Source organism: Stegostoma tigrinum, chromosome 36, assembly GCF_030684315.1.
Source record: "Stegostoma tigrinum isolate sSteTig4 chromosome 36, sSteTig4.hap1, whole genome shotgun sequence".
Lineage (NCBI taxonomy): Eukaryota > Metazoa > Chordata > Chondrichthyes > Orectolobiformes > Stegostomatidae > Stegostoma > Stegostoma tigrinum.
In genome coordinates this window covers 1,520,852-1,546,743 of record NC_081389.1, presented here as the reverse complement: position 1 = coordinate 1,546,743, position 25,892 = coordinate 1,520,852, and the positions used below count along the sequence as shown (strand labels likewise).

Here is a 25,892-nt window from a genome sequence, read left to right as displayed (position 1 = left end):
GGTGAATCCCAAGTCATTACCACCAGCCATATAAAGAGGTTTGCCCTTGCATTCCCCATGGGTCTCTGCATATTTCATTGTGAGTTATGCTTTTTAAAACATTGGGCCCTATATATTCTAGTCTGGTCAGTTTTGTTGGTTACTGTGAGCTGTTACTTCTTTTAAAGCAGTATTTGTCTCCATTTCAGTCTGTCACAGTCTTTCAGTGCATGTGGGTAACCAGGTCCGTGTAATTAGACAGTGTCATTCTTTATTCTCCTCCTCTTCAGTTGTTGACTCAGCCAAGGACATGTGTTGTAGCTGCCTAATAGTGCCGCACCATGTTGTTTTGTGTTCCTCAAAGACTGAAGTGATTTTGCGGGGATGAGAATATCCACTTTTCTGCTCCAACTAGAAGAGTTATTGTGTAATGTTGAAAATTTTGTTGAAGTTTTTTGCCTTCCTGTCATGGAGTCATAGAGATATACAGCATGGAAACAGGCCCTTCGGTCCAACTCGTCTACGCTGACCAGATACCCTATACTGATCTAGTCCCATTTACCAGCATTGGCCCATATCACTCTAAACACTTCCTATTCATATACTCATCTAGAGGCCTTTTAAATATTGTACTTATGTCAGTCTCCACCACTTCCTCTGACAGCTTTTTCTATACACATACCACCCTTTGCATAAAAATGTTACCCCTTTTTGAATGTTTCCCCTCTCACCTCAAACCTATGCCATCTGGTGACTCCCCTACCCTGGAAAAAGATCTTAGTTTTTCAACCTATCCAAGATTTTATAAATCTCTATAAGGTCACATCTCAGTCTTCAACTCTCCAGGGAAAAAATCCCCAGTCCATTCAGCCTCTCTCTATAGCTCAAATCCTCAAATCCTGGCATAATCCTTACACATCTTTTCTGAACCCTTGTAAGTTTAACAACGTATTTTCTATAGCAGGGAGACCAGAAATTGAATGCAGTATTCTAAAAGTGGCCTTACCAAAATCCTTTACAGCTACAACCTGACATCCCAACTCCTATACTCAATACACAGGCCAATCAAGGCAAGCGTACCAAATACCTTCTTCACTACCCTGTCTACATGTGCCTCCACTTTCAAGAAACTATGCACCCCTAGGTCTCTTTGTTTGGCAACACTCCCCAGGGCCTAACGTATAAGTCCTGAACTGATTTGCCTGATCAAAATGCAACACATCACATTTATCTAAATTAAATTCCATCTGCCACTCCTCAGCCCATTGGCCCATCTGATCAAGGTCCCATTGTACTCTGAAATAACCTTCTTCACTGTCCACTACCCCACCAATTTTGGTGTAATCTGTAAACTTACTGGCCATACCTCCTACATTCAATTGCAAATAATTTATATTAATGATGAAAAGCAGTGGACCCGGCACACTACTGATTGCAGGCCTCCAGTTTGAAAAACAACCCTCCACCACCACCCTCTATCGCCTACATTTGAGTCAATTTTGTTTCCAATTGGCTAGCTCTCCTGTCATCAGGACACGTCACGAAGAATGCTGAGGTAAATGTGGGAAACTGTTTACTTTGAATGAGAATGGTATGTTGAGTGGTTGGTAATTGGATTCTGATTGACAGAGGTGTTGCCAGGAGAATATATTCATTAGATCATGACTGGCAGTTAAGTGCAAAGTTTCGTTTCAATTTAAACCGGGCAGGTTAACTCTGATTGATCAGGGCATTGAGGAGAGAATCAGAGAATGGCTGTCAACTATTTTATAGAATTGAAGCATACGCAATTCATGTACTTGCTCTTTCTTTCATTCATCCATGGAAATGCCATGAACAGAAACCACTTGCCAACCAAACATTAGTCCCTTCTCGTTCAATATAGAAATGTTGTTTTCCTTTACAATGGTATTCTTGCAAATTGTGACTGATGAGTGCAAGATAAAAGGCTTCATCAAGTTCTTCCTCAGCAATACTCATGTTTTAGCTATCAGTGTTTTATTGAGTAAATAATAATGATGTTTATACCTTTGCTGCAATTTACTTGAATATGATTTGTGTTATTATAGAGACTGTTGGCTGTGCACAAACCTTATATCGGTCTTCTAGTCCTTCTGTGTGGTGGTGCTTACTGCACTCAATCAGGTATTTCAGAGCTACGCACAGCACACCTCTGGATGGCCTTGTGCTGCCTAGATCCTAAGCAATGAGATTTCACCCAACTGAGATGCTTCAAGAGCTCCTTGCAGAAGTATTACTTTAAATCTGATCAACCAGGAACAGGAATTTAAACAAATTCAGCTGAAAGTGAGACAAATCTCTTCATATCAGACATTTAAATCTCATGTACCACATGGTAAAGGGGCTGGGTGAAAGCATTGAAATGCAATGAAAGTCATTACACGCATTTGGAGACGTGATAACACTACTCAAAATGCCAAAAGATTCTGATTTACTTTGTTGACCCCTGCCCTGTTCTGAGGCTGAGTTGTAGGAGAAAGGCACCATGCCAACTTCAGTGATTATGGAGCGCGGAACAAGATGAACTGTAAATGGAATCTGGCAAGGGCTCCGAGCTAAATTGCAAATGAACACAGGCATGGTCAAGGTTCTCTAAGCTTGCCTTTGGTTTCTCTGCAGGTTGCATGGTAGATACCACGAGATGGCCCCACACATAGTGCCAATGGACTATACGAACGAGCCAGACGTCAAAATTCCAATTCAACTCATAACAAACATGCCCGAGCTAAAGGTACTGGAATGGGGAGAGCTGTGTATGCAGCTCCACTCACTGTTGAACACAGGGCATTTTTCACAAGTAATGGGATGTTTATATAATTGAACAGGGTAATGTAAGCTTAGTCAAACAGGTAATGTCAGTGGTTCCTTTTTCCTCAATTAACAAGGTAGAAATTATAGGCAGAATGTTGCACTTAATGGAGAGTTATATTTGTACTGATGGTAACCGGAAGGAGGGAACTTCTGTTGGTCCATAGTCTAGGCTCAGAGGGAGGCTGATGTATTGGAAAGAATAGTGTAGGCAAAGGCTGCATGGGAAGAGGATCTAAACCAAAGTGTTGAGCTTTCATTAATTTAAATCAATCAGTCAGGATGCACTTCCGGGGCAAGTGAGACTTGAACCCAGACTTTCTAGCCCACAAGTAGAGACACTTCAAGTGCACCTGATGACCACCACCACCACCCCTCAACCTACAAGCTTCATGTTGTCAGGACTGACAGATAATTGCTTGGAATGATGGACCCTTGGAGTAGCCTCATGTAGCTGACGATGCTGGATAGGGGAGATTGGGCAGATCAGGCCCACCAGCAGGAAAAGTGGCCACCATTTTGTCAGGTGGGTACCAACAGATGCGGGGAACATGTTCATAGGCTAATTAGTAGATTAATGAGGCACTCAGATCACACCACTGTTGAGATCACTGAAGTTTAGTGGCTGTTCTGGGATATGGGTCTCACTTTCCTGCTTCCCGAAGACCATCATTACTCAGTTTGCCAATGGTTTCCCGGGCCAGCGGTTCAGCCTCAGTACCTGTTTGAGGCATTCAAGAGGGTGTTCAAGGTTTTGGGAACAAAGCATGAGAAAGACATTACGTAATGATGTTTGTTTAATGGCATGTTGGTCCCCCTTCTGCCCCATAACAATATTCTGTGCTTCTGACAGTCCTGACATCAGGAGGAGTGGTACCCCACCCCCTCACTGCTCCCTGACTTCTTCCCAACCTTGCCTTTAAAATGCCCCCACCTCCCTTACATCTTTGCACCCTTCACCAGAGACTTCTCCCTCAACATCCTAGCTCACCTTCATTTGCTCCAAGATTCCAGCCATGGTGAGTGGTGAAGGCCTGTGCGAATTCACATCACAATCATGGCTCCTGCCGGCATTGTACAAAACATTGTAGAACAGCAGGCATTTAGTAGGTAGGCCACTCTCGGGGGTGGGATCTCTGCACAACCCAGCCATCAGCACCCTGCAAGGCTTATGCTGCCCATTGACCTGAATTCAAATTGCAATGGGTACTCCAGGAGAGGAGACATGGATTTCTCATTAGTTCTCAATCCAATGGGCTGAACCCACAACATTAACGCTAAGCTCCGCCAATTGACTCGGTTCTAAAAGTCTGAAGATACAAGGCAGACTCATGCGATGTAAACATTGGTTGACAAAGACACTAATTTCAAAGAAATTGTTTCAGACAATAAGGTGCATCTAGAGAACAAAGTACAAGGTGTAAAATGTGAGGCTGGATGAACACAGCAGGCCAAGCAGCATCTCAGGAGCACAAAAGCTGACGTTTCGAGCCTAGACCCTTCATCAGAGAGGGGGATGGGGTGAGGGTTCTGGAATAAATAGGGAGAGAGGGGGAGGCGGACCAAAGATGGAGAGAAAAGAAGATAGGTGGAGAGAGTATAGGTGGGGAGGTAGGGAGGGGATAGGTCAGTCCAGGGAAGACGGACAGGTCAAGGAGGTGGGATGAGGTTAGTAGGTAGATGGGGGTGCGGCTTGGGATGGGAGGAAGGGATGGGTGAGAGGAAGAACAGGTTAGGGAGGCAGAGACAGGTTGGACTGGTTTTGGGATGCAGTGGGTGGGGGGGAAGAGCTGGGCTGGTTGTGTGGTGCAGTGGGGGGAGGGGACGAACTGGGCTGGTTTAGGGATGCAGTGGGGGAAGGGGAGATTTTGAAGCTGGTGAAGTCCACATTGATACCATTAGGCTGCAGGGTTCCCAGGCGGAATATGAGTTGCTGTTCCTGCAACCTTCGGGTGGCATCATTGTGGCACTGCAGGAAGCCCATGATGGACATGTCATCTAAAGAATGGGAGGGGGAGTGGAAATGGTTTGCGACTGGGAGGTGCAGTTGTTTGTTGCGAACTGAGCGGAGGTGTTCTGCAAAGCGGTCCCCAAGCCTCCGCTTGGTTTCCCCAAGGTAGAGGAAGCCGCACCGGGTACAGTGGATGCAGTATACCACATTGGCAGATGTGCAGGTGAACCTCTGCTTAATGTGGAATGTCATCTTGGGGCCTGGGATAGGGGTGAGGGAGGAGGTGTGGGGGAAAATGTAGTATTTCCTGCGGTTGCAGGGGAAGGTGCCGGGTGTTTTGGGGTTGGAGGGCAGTGTGGAGCGAACAAGGGAGTCACGGAGAGAGTGGTCTCTCCGGAAAGCAGACAGGGGTGGGGATGGAAAAATGTCTTGGGTGGTGGGGTCGGATTGTAAATGGCGGAAGTGTCGGAGGATGATGTGTTGTATCCGGAGGTTGGTGGGGTGGTGTGTGAGAACGAGGGGGATCCTCTTTGAGCGGTTGTGGCGGGGGCAGGGTGTGAGGGATGTGTTGCGGGAAATAAGGGAGACGCGGTCAAGGGCGTTCTCGATCACTGTGGGGGGAAAATTGCGGACCTTGAAGAACTTGGACTGGGATGTGCGGGAGTGAATGTCTTATCGTGGGAGCAGATGCGGTGGAGGCGGAGGAATTGGGAATAGGGGATGGAATTTTTGCAGGAGGGTGGGTGGGAGGAGGTGTATTCTAGGTAGCTGTAGGAGTTGGTGGGCTTGAAATGGACATCAGTTACAAGCTGGTTGCCTGAGATGGAGACTGAGAGGTCCAGGAAGGTGAGGGATGTGCTGGAGATGGCCCAGGTGAACTGAAGGTGTTGGTGAAGTGGATGAACTGTTCGAGCTCCTCTGGGGAGCAAGAGGCAACGCTGATACAGTCATCAATGTACCGGAGGAAGAGGTGGGGTTTGGGGCCTGTGTAGGTGCGGAAGATGGACTGTTCCACGTTCCTCCCCACCTATACTCTCTCCACCTATCTTCTTTTCTCTCCATCTTCAGTCCGCCTCCCCCTCTCTCCCTATTTATTCCAGAACCCTCACCCCATCCCCATCTCTGATGAAGGGTCTAGGCCCAAAACGTCAGCTTTTGTGCTCCTGAGATGCTGCTTGGCCTGCTGTGTTCATCCACCCTCACATTTTATTATCTTGGATTCTCCAGCATCTGCAGTTCCCATTATCTCCAAAGTACAAGGTGTATTCTCTTGTGCACTGACTCACTGACAGGAATCTGAAGCATAGTGAAAAGCTGCAATAGTTTGGAATCTCTTCATTTAAATAATGGTCTGCTTTTTGATTCTTCCTACTAAAGTTTATGACCTCACACTTTCCTACATTTGACTACATCTGCTGACATTTTGCACACTCACAACTTATCCATATCCCTTGCAGATTCGTTATGTACTCATCGCAGTATGTCCTCCTGCCTACTTTTGATTATCAGCAAGTTTGGATTCATTATATTCGGCACCCACCTTACCCTTCCCCTACCCACACCCCAAGTCATTAACATAGCTTGTAAATAATTGAGGCATAGGGGACTGATCCTTGTGGCACTCTATCGTTTACATCTTTCCAATCTGAAAAAGACCCATCAACCTGGCTCTTGGTCTAATGTCTGTTAACCAATCCTTAATCTATGCTATTGTATTACCCAAAATATTGTGAGCTCCTAACATTTGCAATAACCTTTTGTGGTACCTTATCAAATACCTTTTGTAAATCAAAATACAGTAGATCTATCAATTTCCCTATATCAACTCTGCTCATTATGTGCTCAAAGAACCCTAGCAAATTTGTCAAACATTTCCTTTTATAAAACTATGTTGACTTTGTTTGGATTCCATAAGCTTTTCCGGATGCCCTGTTATTTATTCCTTAGTCTTGGAGTCTGTTATTTTTTTTCAGTTATAAGTGTTTGGCTAACTGATATGTAATTACCTGCTTTCTATTTCCCTCCCTTCTTGAATAGGATGTCACATTAACTGGTATAGTTTCCTGTGTGTTGGAGCCGTCCTGAAATCCAGTGAGTTCTAGAATATTTCCACTAATGCCTCCGGTATTTCTGGAGTGACTTCCTTTAAAACTCCTAGATGCAGGGCATTGGCCCCTGCTGACTTGTTTACCTTCAATCCCATCAGTTTGTCAAATGCTTTGTCTCCCTTGACAGAGACTGTTACATAACCTTTCCACCCATTATACACTTGCTTTTTTGATACCTTTGTGATGTTTATACTGTCCTCTGTTGGGAAGGGGAGATTGAAACCCTCTAATAATTAAAATTGAAAAGCCTAAGCTGTTGTGGTGGGAGTATCATCATAGAAACCCTACAGTGTGGAAATAGGCCATTCAGCCCAACAAGTCCACACTGCCTGCCTGCCTGTCCAAAGAGCATCCCACCCCTACCCCTACCCCTACCCCGCATTTCCCTTCTCTAACCCAAACATCCCTGGGCACTGTGGACAATTTAGCATGGCCAATCCACTTACCCTGCACATCTTTGGTCTGTGGGAGGAAACCTGACAGTCGCCTGAGGCTGGAATTGAACCTGGGTCTCGGGCACTGTGAGGCAGTAGTGCTAATCATGGAGCCACCGTGCCAACCCTACATCCCCTTCTAATAATGAAATTCAAAACCAAGACAGGTTCACCTCATCTCGCTAATCTGTTAAACTGTTACAGAGAAGGGGAGGTTAAATGAAAGAAAATCCCTAATATTCACTTTATAAATGACAAGTAACAATTTGTTTATTTAACCCTAACAGTGAACAAATTAACAGAATTACTAAAAAAAACCGAACAATTCTGCCTTAACTACTAACTGTTCCATAACTGAACTAAATTCTACTGGAATGCTCTTCCATTAAAAGCGAGTCCCACTTATATAAACCCAAGAAATCAGAAAATAAATTAAAACTTAGTGTCTCAAAGTCTATATGCCTTTCTTCTGCTGTTCTCAGTCATAAACACCTTTATTGTGCTGATCTAGCTGTCAGGGATGTTTTCTCTGTGAAGCCTCCCGTGAAGACTCTTAGCTAGAAGTGCCATGGTAACTTTTATGGACAGATGGTGCCTTCTTAGAGAGCTTAGCAATTTCTTGTGAGAGCTAAATGCTTTTTTCTCAGATGGCATTTCGCACTCACACTGATTTTCAAAAACCCTCTCCTTAGGTACTTCGGATGACATATTGATTTTCTTACAATAGGCCTGAGGTTGTCAAAACTATCGGATTTGAATTCAGTTGGTTTTCAATTGCTAATTGCTTGATTTAAATTAATTGGCTGATTTGAGCTAGTTGCCAAAACATCAAAACAAGCCAAAGGTTTCCAAACACAGAACCAATTGAAATGTGTTTCAATTTCAGAACTGGCTGTACATCTTCAGTGACATACAGACACCATTTTCTCTTCTGTATAAATCTCTAATCCTAGAAAAGCATTTTACCTCTTAAAGGAGCCACGCACTGTTCTCCCTTATTATTCTTTACATACAAATTCTAGCTTCCTGCCTTCTAATTCACGATTACTCTACACAACTTCGTAACACAGTGCCTCTTAAGGGTAAAAATGAACCATCATTATGAAAAAATGACCTTTTTTAAAAACCTTAACACCATTATCACGAAATACACAGGTCAGTAGCCTAAAATTACACCTTTCATACTAATTCTGCATATGTATATGACACAGAACTGGTACGGTCCAATCTTCTACACATATTTTCTTTTAAGACCACAATAATGCATCTGCAATAACATTTTTACAACCTGTAACATATGCCCTGTAACTTAATGGCCAATAACTTAAGACATATGAAATAGCCTCATATTCTTGACCTTAAATCTTTCCAAAAATGTGAGAGGGTTGTGAGTATGTATATAAAACCACCTCTGAAATATAGTTTGTAACATAAACATTTAAATGTTGTAAAGCCAGTGCCAAACCCAATAACTCGTTCAATGGTGGAGTATTTTCTCTGGTGTGTATTGAATTTTGAAAAATAACCAATCCGCCATCATCCTACTGCATCAATACAGCTCCAAGCTCTAGATCACTGGCATCATCGTGACTTTAAAGGTTTAAGAAATTTGTTGTGTCTAAAACTGGTGCGCCGGTTAACACGGTTTTTAAGTTCTCAAATGCCTCCTGGCATCGTTCCATCCACTGAAATTTTATGTTCTTCTTTAGCAAATCCAGCAGTGATGCCACCACACTACTAAAGTTTGATTCAAACTTCCGGTATAATCCACTCAGTCCCAAAAATTGAAGCACCTCTTTCTTAGAGGATGGTCTTGGAAATTCCTCAATGGCCTTTGTCTTCATGTTTAACCTTCCATGTCTGATGTCGTGTCACAAAAACATCACTTCTGCCTTCGTGAATTCAGTTTTTGCTAAGTTTATAACTAGTTTTGTCTCCCATAGTCTTTCAAAGAGCTCCGCCAAATACACCATGTGGTTTTTCCATGAAGGGCTAAAGATCACTGTAATTGGTAAAGACTGCACAATTAGTCAATCCTGCCACAATCCTGCCACAACTCTGTTCATAATTCTTTGAAATGTGGCTGGTGCATTCTTCATTCCAAAGGGCATTACTTTTAATTGATTTAGGCCATTTGGGGTTACAAACACAGAAACGTCTTTCGTTGTCTCCAACAAAGGTACTTGCCAGTAACCACGCTGTAAGTCTGACTTTGTGATGTAAGTAGCTTGTTCAATCTTTTCCACACAGTCTTCCAGTCTTGAATTTGGATAGGAGTTTGATTTAGTTATGGCGTTGACTTTCTGATAATCCAAGCAGATTCATTGAGTATCACCAGGTTTGGGAACCAATACGATTGGTGAACTCCATTCACTTTGACTTGGCTCGATGACATCTTCTTGCAGCATCACTTCCACTTCCTTCTGTACCTATGTGGTGTTGAGAAGATTAGGCCTGTAGAGGTGTTGTGTTAAAGGAACAGCATTCCTTAATTCAGTCTCAGGTACTGTGATGGTATAGAGGTGGCACAGTGACTCGGTGGTTAGCACTGCTGCCTTATAGCACCAGGACCCAGGTTCAATTCCACCCGTAGGTGACTATCTCTGTGGAGTTTGCACATCTCCCTGTGTCTGCATGGGTTTCTTCCCACAGTCTAAAGATGTGCCAGCTAGGTGAATTGACCATGCTAAATTGCCCATAGGTGCATTACAGGGGGATGGGTTTGGGCGGGATGCTCTGAGGTTCAGCATGGACTTATTGGGCCAAAGGGCCCGTTTCCACACTGTAGTGATTCAATGAGTGAATATTAGTCCTCCCCATTCTATTCCTAAATATGTCCTCATTTTGCTGCAACAAGCTTTTCAATTCAGTTCTCTGTTCCTGAGACAGATGACTCACTACCCTATCCCATTCTCCAAGGATTTCCTCATTATTTAACTTACTTTGAGGCACATCAAAATCCAAATCATCTGATTTTGATTCCGCACTCTGAGGGGCAGTAATTAATCTCTGTTTCTCTGGTTCCCTTTCCCTGTCATGGGATGGTTTCAGTATATTCACATGACATACTCGATAGAGTCTTTTCCTATCTGGCATCTTTACCAGATAATTCACTTCTCAACTTCTCAGCCTGATAAGGACGACTAAACCTTGCTTTGAAGGGGTCTCCTACCACTGGTAACAGCATCAATATTTTATTCCCAGGGGCAAATGTCCCAATTATAGATTTCTTATCTGCTTCTCGCTTCTTGCTGTGTCACCTTCAGATGTTGTCTAGCTAATTCACCAGCTCTGTTTAATCTTTTTATCACTTCAGATACATTATCCACTGTGGCATCTCTGACCTCAGACCTATCAACATTTTCCTTAATTAATTTTAAAGGACCTCTTACTTCATGTCCGAATATCAACTCAAACAGAATAAACCAAGTGGAATCATTTGGGGCATCTCTAATGGCAAACAATATAAATGGGACACCTTTATCCCAATTGTTTGGGTAATCCTGGTAATAAGCCCTCAAAATGGTCTTTAGGGTGTGATGTGAATTTTCCAGTGCTCTCTCGGATTCAGGATGGTACGCACTTGATTTAAAGTGTTTGATACCTAAACTATCCATGACCTCCTTAAACTGGTTGGTAGTAAAATGGACCCTTGGTCTGACTGAATCCCCCTGTGTAGTCCATAACAGTTAAAGAAAGCAAGCAACTCAATAACCTTTTTGGCTGTGACGTTCTGTAATGGAATTGCCTCTGGAAATCTGATAGACATCCATTGTGGTTAGCAAACTGATTTCCACTTTTGGTTTTAGGGAGGGGCCCTACACAATCGATCATAACCCATGTGAAAGGTTCTTCAAATGCAGGAATTGACATCAAAGGCGCTAGTTTTATTACTATCTGTGGCTTTTCTACCATTTGACATATATGAGAGGTACGACAAAATTCAGCACACCTTTATGCAATCCAGGCCATGGGAAGTGCTTTTGTATCTTAGCCTGAGTCTTCCTCACACCTCGTTAACCTCCTACCAGTAATTTGTGTCCTACCCACGGTACTTTCTGCCTGTTTGCTACTGACAACATAATCTGGTGAACTCCCGCCCATTTCTCCTCACCCAATCCTTTTGGGTTCTACCCTTTCGATAATAATACTCAGGAATACATTCTGATTCCTTTTCTGAGTAGGATTTATAATATAAATTTTTATTGTCTAATCTTTTTGTTGTAACTCCAGTAATCTTTTAGAACTAAACACCTCTGCCTGATCCTTTGCCTGTTCAGGTTTTCCCTTACCATTTCATCAAACAGGGTGCCAGCTAACTGGACCTCAATTCCTACATCTCTCTCTTTGGTTTTTCCTTCTTGCTGTAACTTATGACTGTGGAATCTTGTTACCACACAGTCCAGGAAAATTCCAGGGCATTTTTCTTTCAATTCCTCTGTTCCATGGTTTTCCTTCGGCTTCTCCTCCACATGGAGCATCACTCCCACTTTTGATCCCGCTAAGTCGTTTCCAAGAATAAACTATTTTCCTGGAATAGATTTTCTTTCAGTCACTCCCATTGTCACTTCCCCAGTCTTGATTGGATTTCCTAATCTTGCATTGGGGAACACTAAATCTCTCTCCATTTACTTCACAGATTATCTCTCTTTCGGGTAACATTTCAGAAGGAGCACAAATATTTTCATCTCTTCCTATTAGAGACTGACCAGCTCCGGTATCTCTCAATATTTTAACTTCTTTACCTTCTCCCCCTGTTTTTCCTGAGTAAACCTTGCCCACAGAGGTGAGGTCTTTGTAGAGATTGGGCGTGTCTCACTATCCAGTCCATAACTAGGCTGTGCACTCTCCTGCAGCTCCTCAACTTCTCTTGGGGTTTCCTTCACTACCTCAATTAATCCCACTGGGTTAGCGCCTTTTACCACATCTTTTTTCTCAGTGCCTCTCTTAATCCACCAGCACTGTGACTTGTGTGATCCCCTCTATTACAGTGAAAACATCTGAGGCCTTTCACCTTCCTTTCACCCTCTTGGGTTTCTTTTTTCACCTGTGGTAAACTGCTCCCAGTGTGATCTACTTTTTGTTTTTCATTGAAGGATCTCCCTTTTTCCTAATTCCTATCCCTCATGGAATGAAATTACTGTTAGGAGCTCAATTTCGATTTATGCACTAATGCTTATTCATCCGCCATCTCTGCAACTCTTTTCGCTGTTTGAAGTTTCTGCTCCTCAACATGAGTTCTTATCATCTCTGAAAGTGAGTTTTTAAATCCCTCCAGCAGAATAATCCCTCTAAGATCCTCATTTGTCTTTAATGCTCTCACCCATCTATTGAAGTTGCTACGTTTAATTCTTTCAAACCCAACATAAGTCTGACCTGGTTCCTTTGTTATATTTCTGAATTGTTGTCTATATGCTCCTGGTACAAATTTGTAGATGCTCAAAATAGCCTGTTTCACTCCTGTATGGTCTCCTGATACTTCCCTTGACCGCACTGCAGACACCTCACTAGCCCTGTCTACCAACTTGGTCTAAATTATCATTACCCACACACTCTCTGGACAGTTCATCTGTTTAACCAAGCTCTCAAGGGAAATAAAAAAGGCTTCTTACATCTTTTTCATCTAAGTTTGGTAATGTTTGGACATATTTGTTTATGTATCCCTACCAGGCTGTTGGCTACAATGGGTTTGCTCTTCCTCACTTCTATATGCCATTTTAAGTCTTTTTGCTTCTTGCTCCAACTTCATCTTTTCCAACGTGAACATTCTTTGTTTTTGTTTTTCCTCTGCTTGTAACCGTAATTCAAACTGTTTCAATTCCCTTTCATTCTCTAACTTCTTTCTGAAGAAGGGTCTAGGCCCAAAACATCAGCCTTCTTGCTCCTATGATGCTGCTTGGCCTGCTGTGTTCATCCACCTCTACACCTTGTTATCTCGGATTCTCCAGCATCTGCAGTTCCTATTATCTCTCATTCTCTAACACCAGTTGTCTTATTTAGAATTTAGTTTTTTTCTAGTTCCCCCACTCATTCCTGTTGCATCGGTACACCTGAATACTTGACTAACTCCTTCACAATTTCAGTTTTCCACTTGCCCCTAGTTGAATGCAATTCTAACCTGTTTGCTAATTCTAAAAGTATATCCTTTCCCGGTTTTTCTAAACTTTCTTGGCAAATTTGGAAGCATCTTCAAATCCCAGAACCTCTTTAGCTTTTGATTTAACCAATCACAAGTAACCAAAACTAAACAGGTTTTTCTCACCTAAGTTTTATTTAAAGATCTAGGACACTAATCTCTAAATCTGCTTAAATCTGTCCAAATCCATTCAGATCCCATACATGAACCGGCCAGATCCCAGATGAGCTCTCAAACTGTTAGGGAAAGGGAGATTGAACACCTCTGATAATTAAAATTGAAACACAAGCCTCCAGTCTGTTACTGAGGCAGTAGAGGCCTCATTCACCTCACCTTGCCTAATCTGTAAACTGTTATGGAGAAGGGTGATCAAATGAAAGAAAATCCCTGATATTCACTTTATAAGCAACAATTTATTTATCTAACTCTAACAGTGAACAAATTAATAGAATTACTAATAAACTGGACAATTCTCCCTTAACTACTAACTGTTCCCTAACTGAACTAAATTCTTCTGGTATGCTGTTCCACTAAACACAAGTCCTACTTATATAAACCCAAGTAATAAGAAAACTTAGTCTGTCAAAGTCTATATGCCTTTCTTCTGCTGATCCAGCTGTCAGGGATGTTTTCTCTCTGAAGTCTTCTGTGAGGACTCTTAGCTAAAAATGGATACATGGTGATTTCTTAGACAGCTTCGCAATTTTTTGTGCGAGCTAAATTTTTTTTCTCAGATGGCACTTCGCTCTCATCCCGATTTTCAAAAACCCTCGCCTTGGATGACATATTGATTTTCTTACAATGCCATTGGTCTGAGATTGTCAAAACCATCAGATTTAAATTCAATTCGCTTTCAATTGCCAAACGCTTGATTTTAATTAATTGGCTGGTTCCAGCTCATTGCCAAAACAACAAAACAAGCTGAAGGTTTCCAATCATACAGCCAATTGATACATGTTTCCATTTCAGAACTGGCTGTACCTATTCGGCTGCTTAGATGCATTTTCTGTACAAACCTCTAAGCTTAGAAAGGCACTCTAACTCTTAAAGGAACCATGCACTCTTCTCTTTTTATAAGAGTTCTGGCTCCTATCTTCCAATTCATGATCGCTCTACACAAATTTATGACACCTCTACAAAGAAGACAGATGCAAATTATAGGATTAAATTATTTGTTTGTTTCCCTGTTCCCCATTATCAATTCCCCAGTTACATCCACATGGAGTATAACCCATAATTTAACAACACAAACCCGGGATTCAAATCCAGGTCCGCAGAACATTACCTTGGTCTCTACATTAACAGCCCAGTGATAATTCCACAGGGCTGTCATCTCCCATAGTGAAGCCTGTTATATAGAATGTTTCTTTTTCCCAGTGCCCCATGAATTGAACCCATTTCTCCAATGTGAGCCCCACATTTACAATGTTATTTACCTTACACTCCCTTGCACGTGGCTCAAGTGGCAAAATGGTAATTATTACTTTTGTGGTTCTGCTTTTTTAATTTGGCTCTGAGATTATCATAATCCTTCAGCAAAACCACTTTCCTGATCCTACCTATGTCATTGGTGCCTATGTGGACCACAACAACTGAATCCTTCCCCTCCCACTCCAAGTTCCCCTCCAACCCAGAAGAGATGCCCTGATCCTTGGCACCAGGTGAGCAATTCAACCTTTGGGACTACCTGTCCTTATTGCAGAGAACAGTATCTATTCCCCTGACTATGCTGCTCTGTGTTTCTGTTACTCCTTCCTCACTATCCAAGGCCCCAGACATACCTTCCAGGTGAAGCAGCGAATTACCTGCACTTCACTCAATCTAATGTACTTTGTATTTGCTGCTCACAATGTGGTCTTCTCTACATTGATAAGACAAAGCACAAGCTGGGTGGCCACTTTGCAGAATACCTGTGTTCTGTTGCAAAAATGACCCTGAACTTTCTGTTGCCTGCCAATTCAACACACCATGTTCTCTGGCCCACACCCTGTCCAGGCTTGCTGCGCTGATTCAGCAAATTTCAGTGGAAGAACAGAATCTCATTTCCTGCTTGGGAACCTTTCAACTTTTGTGACTTAGTGTCGAGTTTATTAATTTTAGGACTTGAACATCTTCTGCCATGTCCTTACCCAAACTTCCACATACCAGGCCTTGTCATCACATGGGCTGCTAGCACAGCCATCCTCATTTTAAGCCACTAATAGTCTCTATTACCAGATATTGATTCCCACAGACTGACCATCACCCACTCCATTGTCAGTCCAACTATTGTCCTGACTCAGGGCTTCATCTCCGCCCATTGTTTGCTGCTGCCCCTACCCCATCTTCAGCATATGTGCCTACTTTTCCCTACTTATGAAGAAAGGTTGCTGGACTCAAAATGTTAACTCTGCTTTCTCTCCACAGATGCTGAGTTTTCCCAACAATTTCTACTTTGATTTCTGCTTCATACTGATGCAGACTTGTTTCAAATTCAGAAAAGAATTGGGGAAATACTTGAAAAGGGAAAAGTATTGCTGGCCTCTGTGAAAAGAGGAGGGGGATGGGAATTAATTGAACAGCTCATTCAAAGAACTGCACAGGCATGATGAGCTGAATGGTCTCCTCTGTGACATATGTAGCCGTCCCCCCCCCCCCCTGCCCCTCCCCATAGTAAAGTGCCAATATTGAGTCTGCATGGTGGGAAGACAGCATATTAAAACTGACCCATGTAATGTAAAAATAAACTGTAGGATGCTGTCATGAATTATCCTGTGCCTGGTTCAGGGCAGCATTTCCATCACCTACTCATAGCCGTAAAAATTTACTGCAGTGAAAGAGGTCCTTTGGCCAATTATGTCTGTGTTGGCTGTCAAACACTAATCTACTCCAGTTCCATTTCCCAGCATTTCGCCCAAAGTCTGGTATTGCTATTGTGTTTCAGAAGTATTCATTTAAATGGTTTTTAAACATTGCGATGGTTCCTGCCTCTACCATCATTACAGACAGTGAGTTCCAGATAATCATCCCCCTCTGGGTGAAAAAGTTCTCTCAAATCCCCTCTAAATTTCCTCCCTCCCTTAAACCTATACCTCCTGATTATTGACAATAGGGATGACTTTTCCTACATACCCTGCATATGCCCCACAGAACTTTATACATCTCAATCAAGTCTCCTCTCAGCCATTTCTTTTCGCAGGAGAACAACCCCAGCCTACCTAATCTCTCTTCATAGCCAAAATGCTTCAGCACAGGTAACATTGTGTTGAATGTCTTCTGCACCACACTGAGCTACAACTGGAGAACTATAAAAACATCCCTGAAGAAATTGGAGAGTCTCTTACAAAAAAGAAGGAACTGTTTTGGTAACACAAAACAACAGAAATGGTTTCTGGATGGGCTAAACAGGGCTGTCATATGTTTTGATTTATTAAGGAAGTAAAACATATAACTCATTGATATTAAAATACTGAGTGATACCTAGTGGGACCTCATTGAGTATACAGGCCCAATCATGGACATGAGATTTAAATATTACAATGGATAGGTAGACAAGGAGTAAATGAGCTGTTTATCAGGCCAGAGATAATGGGAACTGTAGATGCTGGAGAATTCCAAGATAATAAAATGTGAGGCTGGATGAACACAGCAGGCCAAGCAGCATCTCAGGAGCACAAAAGCTGACATTTCGGGCCTAGACCCTTCATCAGAGAGGGGGATGGGGAGAGGGAACTGGAATAAATAGGGAGAGAGGGGGAGGCGGACCGAAGATGGAGAGTAAAGAAGATAGGTGGAGAGAGTATAGGTGGGGAGGTAGGGAGGGGATAGGTCAGTCCAGGGAAGACGGACAGGTCAAGGAGGTGGGATGAGGTTAGTAGGTAACTGGGGGTGCGGCTTGGGGTGGGAGGAAGGGATGGGTGAGAGGAAGAACCGGTTAGGGAGGCAGAGACAGGTTGGACTGGTTTTGGGATGCAGTGGGTGGGGGGGAAGAGCTGGGCTGGTTGTGTGGTGCAGTGGGGGGAGGGGACGAACCAGGCTGGTTTAGGGATGCAGTAGGGGAAGGGGAGATTTTGAAACTGGTGAAGTCCACATTGATACCATATGGCTTCAGGGTTCCCAGGCGGAATATGAGTTGCTGTTCCTGCAACCTTCGGGTGGCATCATTGTGGCACTGCAGGAGGCCCATGATGGACATGTCATCTAGAGAATGGGAGGGGGAGTGGAAATGGTTTGCGACTGGGAGGTGCAGTTGTTTGTTGCGAACTGAGCGGAGGTGTTCTGCAAAGCGGTCCCCAAGCCTCCGCTTGGTTTCCCCAAGGTAGAGGAAGCCGCACCGGGTACAGTGGATGCAGTATACCACATTGGCAGATGTGCAGGTGAACCTCTGCTTAATGTGGAATGTCATCTTGGGGCCTGGGATAGGGGTGAGGGAGGAGGTGTGGGGACAAGTGTAGCATTTCCTGCGGTTGCAGGGGAAGGTGCCGGGTGTGGTGGGGTTGGAGGGCAGTGTGGAGCGAACAAGGGAGTCACGGAGAGAGTGGTCTCTCCGGAAAGCAGACAGGGGAGGGGATGGAAAAATGTCTTGGGTGGTGGGGTCGGATTGTAAATGGCGGAAGTGTCGGAGGATGATGCGACACTTCCGCCATTTACAATCCGACCCCACCACCCAAGACATTTCTCCATCCCCACCCCTGTCTGCTTTCCGGAGAGACCACTCTCTCCGTGACTCCCTTGTTCGCTCCACACTGCCCTCCAACCCCACCACACCCGGCACCTTCCCCTGCAACCGCAGGAAATGCTACACTTGTCCCCACATCTCCTCCCTCACCCCTATCCCAGGCCCCAAGATGACATTCCACATTAAACAGAGGTTCACCTGCACATCTGCCAATGTGGTATACTGCATCCACTGTACCCGGTGCGGCTTCCTCTACATTGGGGAAACCAAGCGGAGGCTTGGGGACCGCTTTGCAGAACACCTCTGCTCAGTTCGCAACAAACAACTGCACCTCCCAGTCGCAAACCATTTCCACTCCCCCTCCCATTCTCTAGATGACATGTCCATCATGGGCCTCCTGCAGTGCCACAATGATGCCACCCGAAGGTTGCAGGAACAGCAACTCATATTCCGCCTGGGAACCCTGAAGCCATATGGTATCAATGTGGACTTCACCAGTTTCAAAATCTCCCCTTCCCCTACTGCATCCCTAAACCAGCCTAGTTCGTCCCTCCCCCCACTGCACCACACAACCAGCCCAGCTCTTCCCCCCCCACCCACTGCATCCCAAAATCAGTCCAACCTGTCTCTGCCTCCCTAACCGGTTCTTCCTCTCACCCATCCCTTCCTCCCATCCCAAGCCGCACCCCCAGTTACCTACTAACCTCATCCCACCTCCTTGACCTGTCCGTCTTCCCTGGACTGATCTATCCCCTCCCTACCTCCCCACCTATACTCTCTCCACCTATCTTCTTTACTCTCCATCTTCGGTCCGCCTCCCCCTCTCTCCCTATTTATTCCAGTTCCCTCTCCCCACCCCCCTCTCTGATGAAGGGTCTAGGCCCGAAACGTCAGCTTTTGTGCTCCTGAGATGCTGCTTGGCCTGCTGTGCTCATCCAGCCTCACATTTTATTATCTTGTTCATCAGGCCAACTTGGTCCAAGTGTACAGGAACAGTCTATTCCGTAAACAGCCCAATTATCCTCAATGCATCAAACATAGTCACAGTGTTGACTCAACCTGACTCAGTCAATGCAGCTCGTTTATGTGGCATGGCATTGTTTGATAAAACTGCATTTTATCATTCACATCCTTTGCCAGCATAAGCACTAATATAATTAAACTGTGGAAAGTGACATGCATTATCAATACCTTATTCCTGAGTACTGCAAAACGCTATTAACCATGACAATCCTGAAAACAGCTTGCACATCATGGGGCTACATAAAGAATTTTGTAGTTCCAAATCATTATTTAATCTCAGGATGAGGGTGATTTCCCATGAGCTGGTTTTCCTGCACACAAGACTTGCTAGTGTGAGGTTAATAGTCAACCACATTGGGATAAGACTGGAGTCTCATGTAGGCTAGATCAGAAATGAACAGTGGATTGCCTTTTCTAAAGGACTCTGGTAAAGTCAGTTGGATTTTTATGACAATCTGACAGCTTCATGGTCTTTTATATATTCCTAATACTGTTAAGAATCAGCTCACTGTGTTAATGAGAATTGCAGCCTACATAAAGGCCCATGTCTTCCAGGGCTGGATAAAGTTGCCCAGAGTTTCAGTTCCACGGCAGTTTCACAGTGGTTTGCTTTAGGAAGTGCTTCTTTATTCATTCCTGAGCCATGGGCATCATTAGCCGGGCCAACATTTAATGCTCATCCCCAGTTGCCACTGAGAAGGTGGTTGGCTGCCTTCCACTGCAGTTCATTTGGTGCGCCTATACCCACAATGCCCATAAGGAAGGAGTTCTAGGATCTTGACTCTGTGATACTGAAGGAACAGCAATATATTTCCAAGTCAGGTTGGTGAGTAGTTTGAAGGGAAAATTGCAGGTGTTAGTGATCCTATGTTATTGCCCTCGTCCTAGATGATGGTGGTTGTGTGTTTGGAATGTGCGGTTTGAGCAGCCTTCGTGAATTTCTGCAGTGCGTCTTTTAGATGGTACACACTGCGACTTCTGTGCATTGAGGGTGGAAGGGGTGAATGTTAAAGGTGTTGGATGTTTTGCCAGTCAAGCAGTTGTTTTGTCTTGGATGGTGTCAGGCTTCTTGTGTGTTGTTGGATCTGCGCTCTTCTGGGCAGGTGGGGAGTATTCCATCACACGCCTGATGTGTGCCTTGTAGGTGGTGCACAGGTACTCGGGAGTCAGAAGGTGTGTTATTCACTGCAGGATTCCTTGCCCCTGACCTGTTCTTGCAACCATGGTATTTATATTGTTCAGGTAAGATTCTGGTCAATATAAGGCCCAGGAATGTTGATATTGGGAGGTTTAGTGATGGTAACACCTTTGAATATCAAAGGACAATAGTTAGATTGTCTCTTATGAGAGATAGTCATTGTCTGGCACTTGTGTGTTATGAATATTTCCTGCCACCTATCAGCCCAAGCCTGGATATTGCCTGGGTCTTGCTGCATTTGGACATAGACTACTTTGGTATCTGAGGGCAGGCAAACTGTTCTGAACATTGTGTAATCATCAACAAACATCCCCGCTTCTGACCTTCAGTAAGCTTTGCAAGAAGGAGAGATCATATCTGGAGTGAGACACAGCCAAAGTGAGAATATAGTTTGGGAATTTGGAGTAGCATGAGAATTCAGTACGGAGGGGAAGAAGTGCTTTTTGCTTGCTCTTTGGTTCATAGATTGTAAGTTCTTTATAACAGGATACTTTGAAGTCCAGGCTTGGGGTTCCAGCACAATACAATGAGTGACATCACAGAAAAACTTTGAGTTCACCGGTTGGTAACAGCTACTAATTTTACTATCTGTTATAGATTACTTTCAGATTGAAGGTAAATAGGATAAATATTTACAGATTACAAACTAAAAGACTAGTAGGAATTAAAAAAAAACAAGTTAAGAACTAAGGAAGTCAATGCAGGGCTGGGAGATGTGTTGTAAATACACGACACAGGAGCTGGTGATCTCCATTATGGTTCATCATGACTGCATCTGTAGCAAGTGTTGATTGTTTGGGGAATTCCAGCTCCGAGTATACTTCCTGCTGCCTCGGAAAACCAACCAACACAATCAAAGACCCCTCCCACCCAGTTCCTCTGAGCTGGTTATACTCACTTCCATTGGGAAGAAGATATAAAAGTTTGAATACACATATGAACAGATTCAAGAACAGCTTCTTCCCCACTGTTAGGGTTAAGTTTTTGAATAGATCTCTTAAATGGTAATATTAATCTCTCTCTGCACCTTCTTGGCACCTGTAACACTATATTCCACACCCTGTTCTGTATCCTGATGTACTTGTGTAATACTGTCTGCCTATGAAGCACGTAAAATAACACTTTTCACTCTAGCTTGGTACGTGTGACAGTAATAAATCAACTTAAATCAAATCAGTAGTTAGGAACAGGAGCATGTGACTACAAAAGAGGCAGGTAGAGGAATCCAGGAGAGAGTGCTGAAGGAGCTTCAGGCATTGAACTTGTCTAACAGGTTTGAAATTTTTGCTCCCTTTGGGGAGAATGGGGTCTGTTGGGAAGATGACAATATAGTCAGCAGAATAGGCACTGTTCTCTGTGGCCAGGATTGAGAGTTCCAAGACTATGTAGCCTGTCTGTGCCCAAGTTCAGGACTTCTTATCCGGGCTGCAGAGGAACTCGGACTAGAAAGGGAAGGATCCAGCTGCCGTTGTCCATGTAAGTAGAATATACGGAGGGAATATGACCAGTAAAAGGCCAAGTTATAAAGCAGAAGTAGAAAGATAATATCCTCTGGATTGCTACCTGAGTTATGAGCTAATTGGTACAGGGTAAACAAGAGCAAAGAGATAAATGTGTGGCTCAAAGATTGGTGTGGGAGGAACAGGTTTGACTTCATGGGGTATTGGCACCAGTACCGGGGAAGGCGAGAGCTGTTCATGGGATGGGCTCCACTTGAATCATGCTGGGACCAGGGTCTTGACGAATTACATATCTAGGGCTGTAGGTAGCATCTTAAATTAAATAATGTGGGGGAAGGTTTCAGTTGCATGGAAAATTATAAAATCAAAGGTAAAGGAGAAGGTAGGGTAACAGATTAGTGATGGAACTGATTGTTACCAGAAAAGGACAGAATGTGCAAGTGTCATATTGTGCTGAGGAACCATAAAAGTGCAGGGAAATTCCATAAAAGAACAAATTTAAAGGCTGTTTATCTTCATGTACAAAGCATTCAGAACAAGGTAGTCGAATTGACGGCACAAATACAGGTAAATGAATATGATCTCAAAATAGGGAATTTAACATTGAGGAATGTTTGAGCTTTCAGAGACAGGAGGGATGGGAAAGTTATCAATCATCAAATAATAGGAGCATGTAAAAAGTATAGAGCAATACATTGGCGTGACTTTAATATTCATGTTACTTGCATTAATCAAATTGTAAAGGGTATCTACAACAATGATTTCATAAAGTGCATTAGGGATAGTTCACTAGAGCAAAAACTTGAAAGGGTTCTGAAAAGATTGACAAGGATGTTGTCAGGGTTGGAGGGTTTGAGCTGTAGGGAGATGCTAAATAGGCTGGTGCTATTTTCCCTGAAGGGTTGGAGCCTGAGGGGTAACCTTTTTGAGGTTTATAAAATCATGAAGGGTATAGATAGGGTAAATTGACAAGGTCTTTTCCCACTCTCCAAAACCAAACAGCATAAGTTTAAAGTGAGAGTAGAAACACATAAAAGGGACCTAAGGGGTACCTTTTTCACACAGAGTATGGTGTGTTTGTGGAATGAGCTATCAGAGGAAATAGTGGAGGCTGGTACAATTACAACATTTAAAAAGCATCTGGATGTGTTTTTGAATAGGTTGGGCTTCGAGGGATATGGGCCAAATGCTGACAAATGGGATTAAATTAATTGAGGATATCTGATCAGCATGGACGAGTTGGACTGAAGGGTCTACTTCTGTGCTATATATCCCTGTGACTATGACTATTACGTCATGGAGCTAACAAGAGATCATATTCATTTACCTGTATTTGTGCCGTCAATTCGACTACCTTGTTCTGAATGCTTTGTACATGAAGATAAACAGCCTTTAAGTTTGTTCTTTTATTGAATTTCCCAGCACTTTTATGGTTCCTCAGCACAATACGACACTTGCACATTCTGTCCTTTTCTGGTAACAAACTCACCCTCTCATGTTAGCCTTAGAAATCCCAGAAGCTGGGGTGGGTGTTCCTAATTCAAAGACATTCCAAGTCTTAACAACTCTGAGTAAACAAGTTTCTCTACATGTCCTTTTTCCCCTTGCTAACTTTTTACCACTGCCTGAATGCACTCAGCATCATCTAAGCCTAGATCTTGTGTATTCCAGTCTTTTGAGCAAAGGTTAAATATTTGATTTATTAATTGTCATGTGTATCTTGTTACAATATACAGTGAAAAATGTTGAATAGATTTTCCACTCACCAGCACCATTTTAAAACACAGAAAAATAAACTGGAACAGAATATGAAGGCAGAAAAGTGAAGAAATAAAGTAAGTACCCAACTTTACAGTCCTTTGTGTGAATTGCTCTGACATAGTCCAGGCCTGGTGGCCAGGCACAAATTCCCTTTGCCACACTGCCGGTGGATCGAAAGTTATCACTCTTTGGCACGACCTCATCTTCACCAACACCCTTGCTGCTATGAGTACACTGATATAGATGTCACCAAATGCTACCGGGTACCAAACTGGCTCCAAACTCTACTGACTCCACCCCTGCCACGAGTCCACTCTGGGCCCACCTCACCGATGCAGCAGCTGCTGATGCTGCCTGAACTCACACGGGAACCAACTTCACCGCCGCCTCTATGTATCTGAATTGGAGACAGCCCTGTCATGTTTGAGGAAGGCCTGTGTATTAAGATCCCTTGAGACCCCTGAGGGATCTGTGTTCCTGAGGTTGAAGATATTGCCCTGGCAAATACCAACCAATTAGTGGGGAGCATTTGTTGCTGCCAGCCAATTAATGGGGGAGTAGTGTTTGCTGCCAGCCAATCACTGGTGGAGTGGTGTTTGCTGCCAGCTAATCGCTGGCAGAGAAGCCGAGGGAACCCCAGCACCAGGAGAATGAATGGTGGTGTAGAGGTTGCAAGTTGGGTCAGGACTAGGAGTGGGGGGTGTGGAGGACATGGCTTTCAGAGCACCCTCCACCCATCTTGATAATGAACCCTTGATAAGGCACTGACTGTTTTTGAATTAGGAACACCCACCCCAGCTTCTGGGATTTCTAAGGCAAACATGAGAGGGTGAGTTTGTCAGGCTACAAGTGTGACAACTGCATTGTCAGTGATAATTGCCCAATTGAATGGCTGTCTAAGAGCCTTGACACCCCTGACTTAACAGGTTCACAGGTGGAAATGGAGCATGAGGATGCCTTGCAGAGAGCATTAACTTCTGTCCATGGAGTTACCCACTGAATGATCTAACTGACAGAGTCCAAGCCTAATAATAACTTTGGCTTGCTGTGTTCATCCAGCCTCACACGTGTTATCTCATATTCTCCAGCATCGGCAGTTCCTACTGTCTCCGTATCAATTACAATCTTGTCTCTTGCTAAGGAACTTGCTCCAATTGGTGGAAATTGTCCAGTCCCCAAATTGGATGTAACCCAGGAAATATGGATCCACTGCTGGGACAGGGCCTGTGGAGGTTGTTGGTGGGGATGTGGGGGGCTTGTGTATTGTCTGGACTAAGTTTGCTGGCCTGGGAGGTTGTACTCTGGAGCAGGCAATAATGTGATGTGCTGGATGTTGAGGAACTGGGGAAGTGGGAGCAATATTCCGTGGAGGATGATGAAGACATGGAGAAGAGGAAGCTATCCTTGTGTATTACAGAGCTCAGCTGCATTGGGCACTGCAAGCCAGACAGGACCTGATTGATAACTTTCTGCAGTCAATGACAGCAGGGTACAGTAGACCAGCATGGGACATTAAATAGCAATTGCATTTGGTCAGCATTGTGCGCTTGGTCTGCAGCTACCAATGCCTTTGTTACCTGCAAATGAAAGCTCATGTTTGCTTGCCTGTCTGTGATGTTCCCTTCTGGGCTACCAGCTATCCATGCTGCAGATGTCCAGTGAGCATTGGAGACTGGGTAGCAGTGACTTAGCAAGGCTGCTTCCACAAGATGTCGGTAAGGACAGGTAAACTGTGTGAGTTGGGGGTTAAACAATAGCTAGCGTGAGAGAATGGGGCTCTATGTGTGAGGGAATGCCAGCATGCTGACTATGTGCCGTGGACAGTGCAGCTGCTGTGCCACTAGTGCATAGCAACACTGGATTACTTGTTGGGTTGCACAGTGGCCTCGCAAAGATGATGTTGGCATAGGGAATGCTGGTCTTTTGGCAGATATTGGCTGAAGGGCAAGTTGTTCCAGGAACAGCATGTGATAAGATTGGAATAGAATTGAACATGAAGGACACCAGAGGGTTGGGTGCATAGTGAAAATTTGATAAGATATAGTGAGCAATCTCGCCTGGCCTCTCAGCGAGGTACCCTCCAAAAGACTCAATGTTACTGATACTTAGTCAAAAATCTGTAAAATTCAGCCCTACATATTGAAGATTATGTTTAATTTAATTACTTGCTGTGAAGGTGAATGCAGGGGTAATGCTCCTTTACTTAATTTATTTCTCCTTGAATTTACATTTTTAAGTTTTATTGCTTCTAAAAAAAAATCATCTGCAAGGAATTGGGCTTCAGGACATGTTGCGATTTTGAATGTATCTCACATGCTGAATGTTTTCCATCAGCCTTCACAACAGAATTAGTTGT

The 25,892-nt window shown here is 43.7% G+C and overlaps 1 protein-coding gene across 2 annotated transcripts in view; it reads left to right on the top strand.

The window, feature by feature from the left end:
• Positions 1-25,892, top strand: part of cib2 (calcium and integrin binding family member 2) — a 147,649-nt gene that overhangs the window by 108,427 nt on the left and 13,330 nt on the right. For both annotated transcript variants that reach the window (XM_048520771.1, XM_048520772.1), the window contains one exon: positions 2,620-2,731. In XM_048520771.1, coding sequence (XP_048376728.1) covers positions 2,620-2,731 — 112 coding nt within the window. The remainder of the gene's footprint in view (positions 1-2,619; positions 2,732-25,892) is intronic.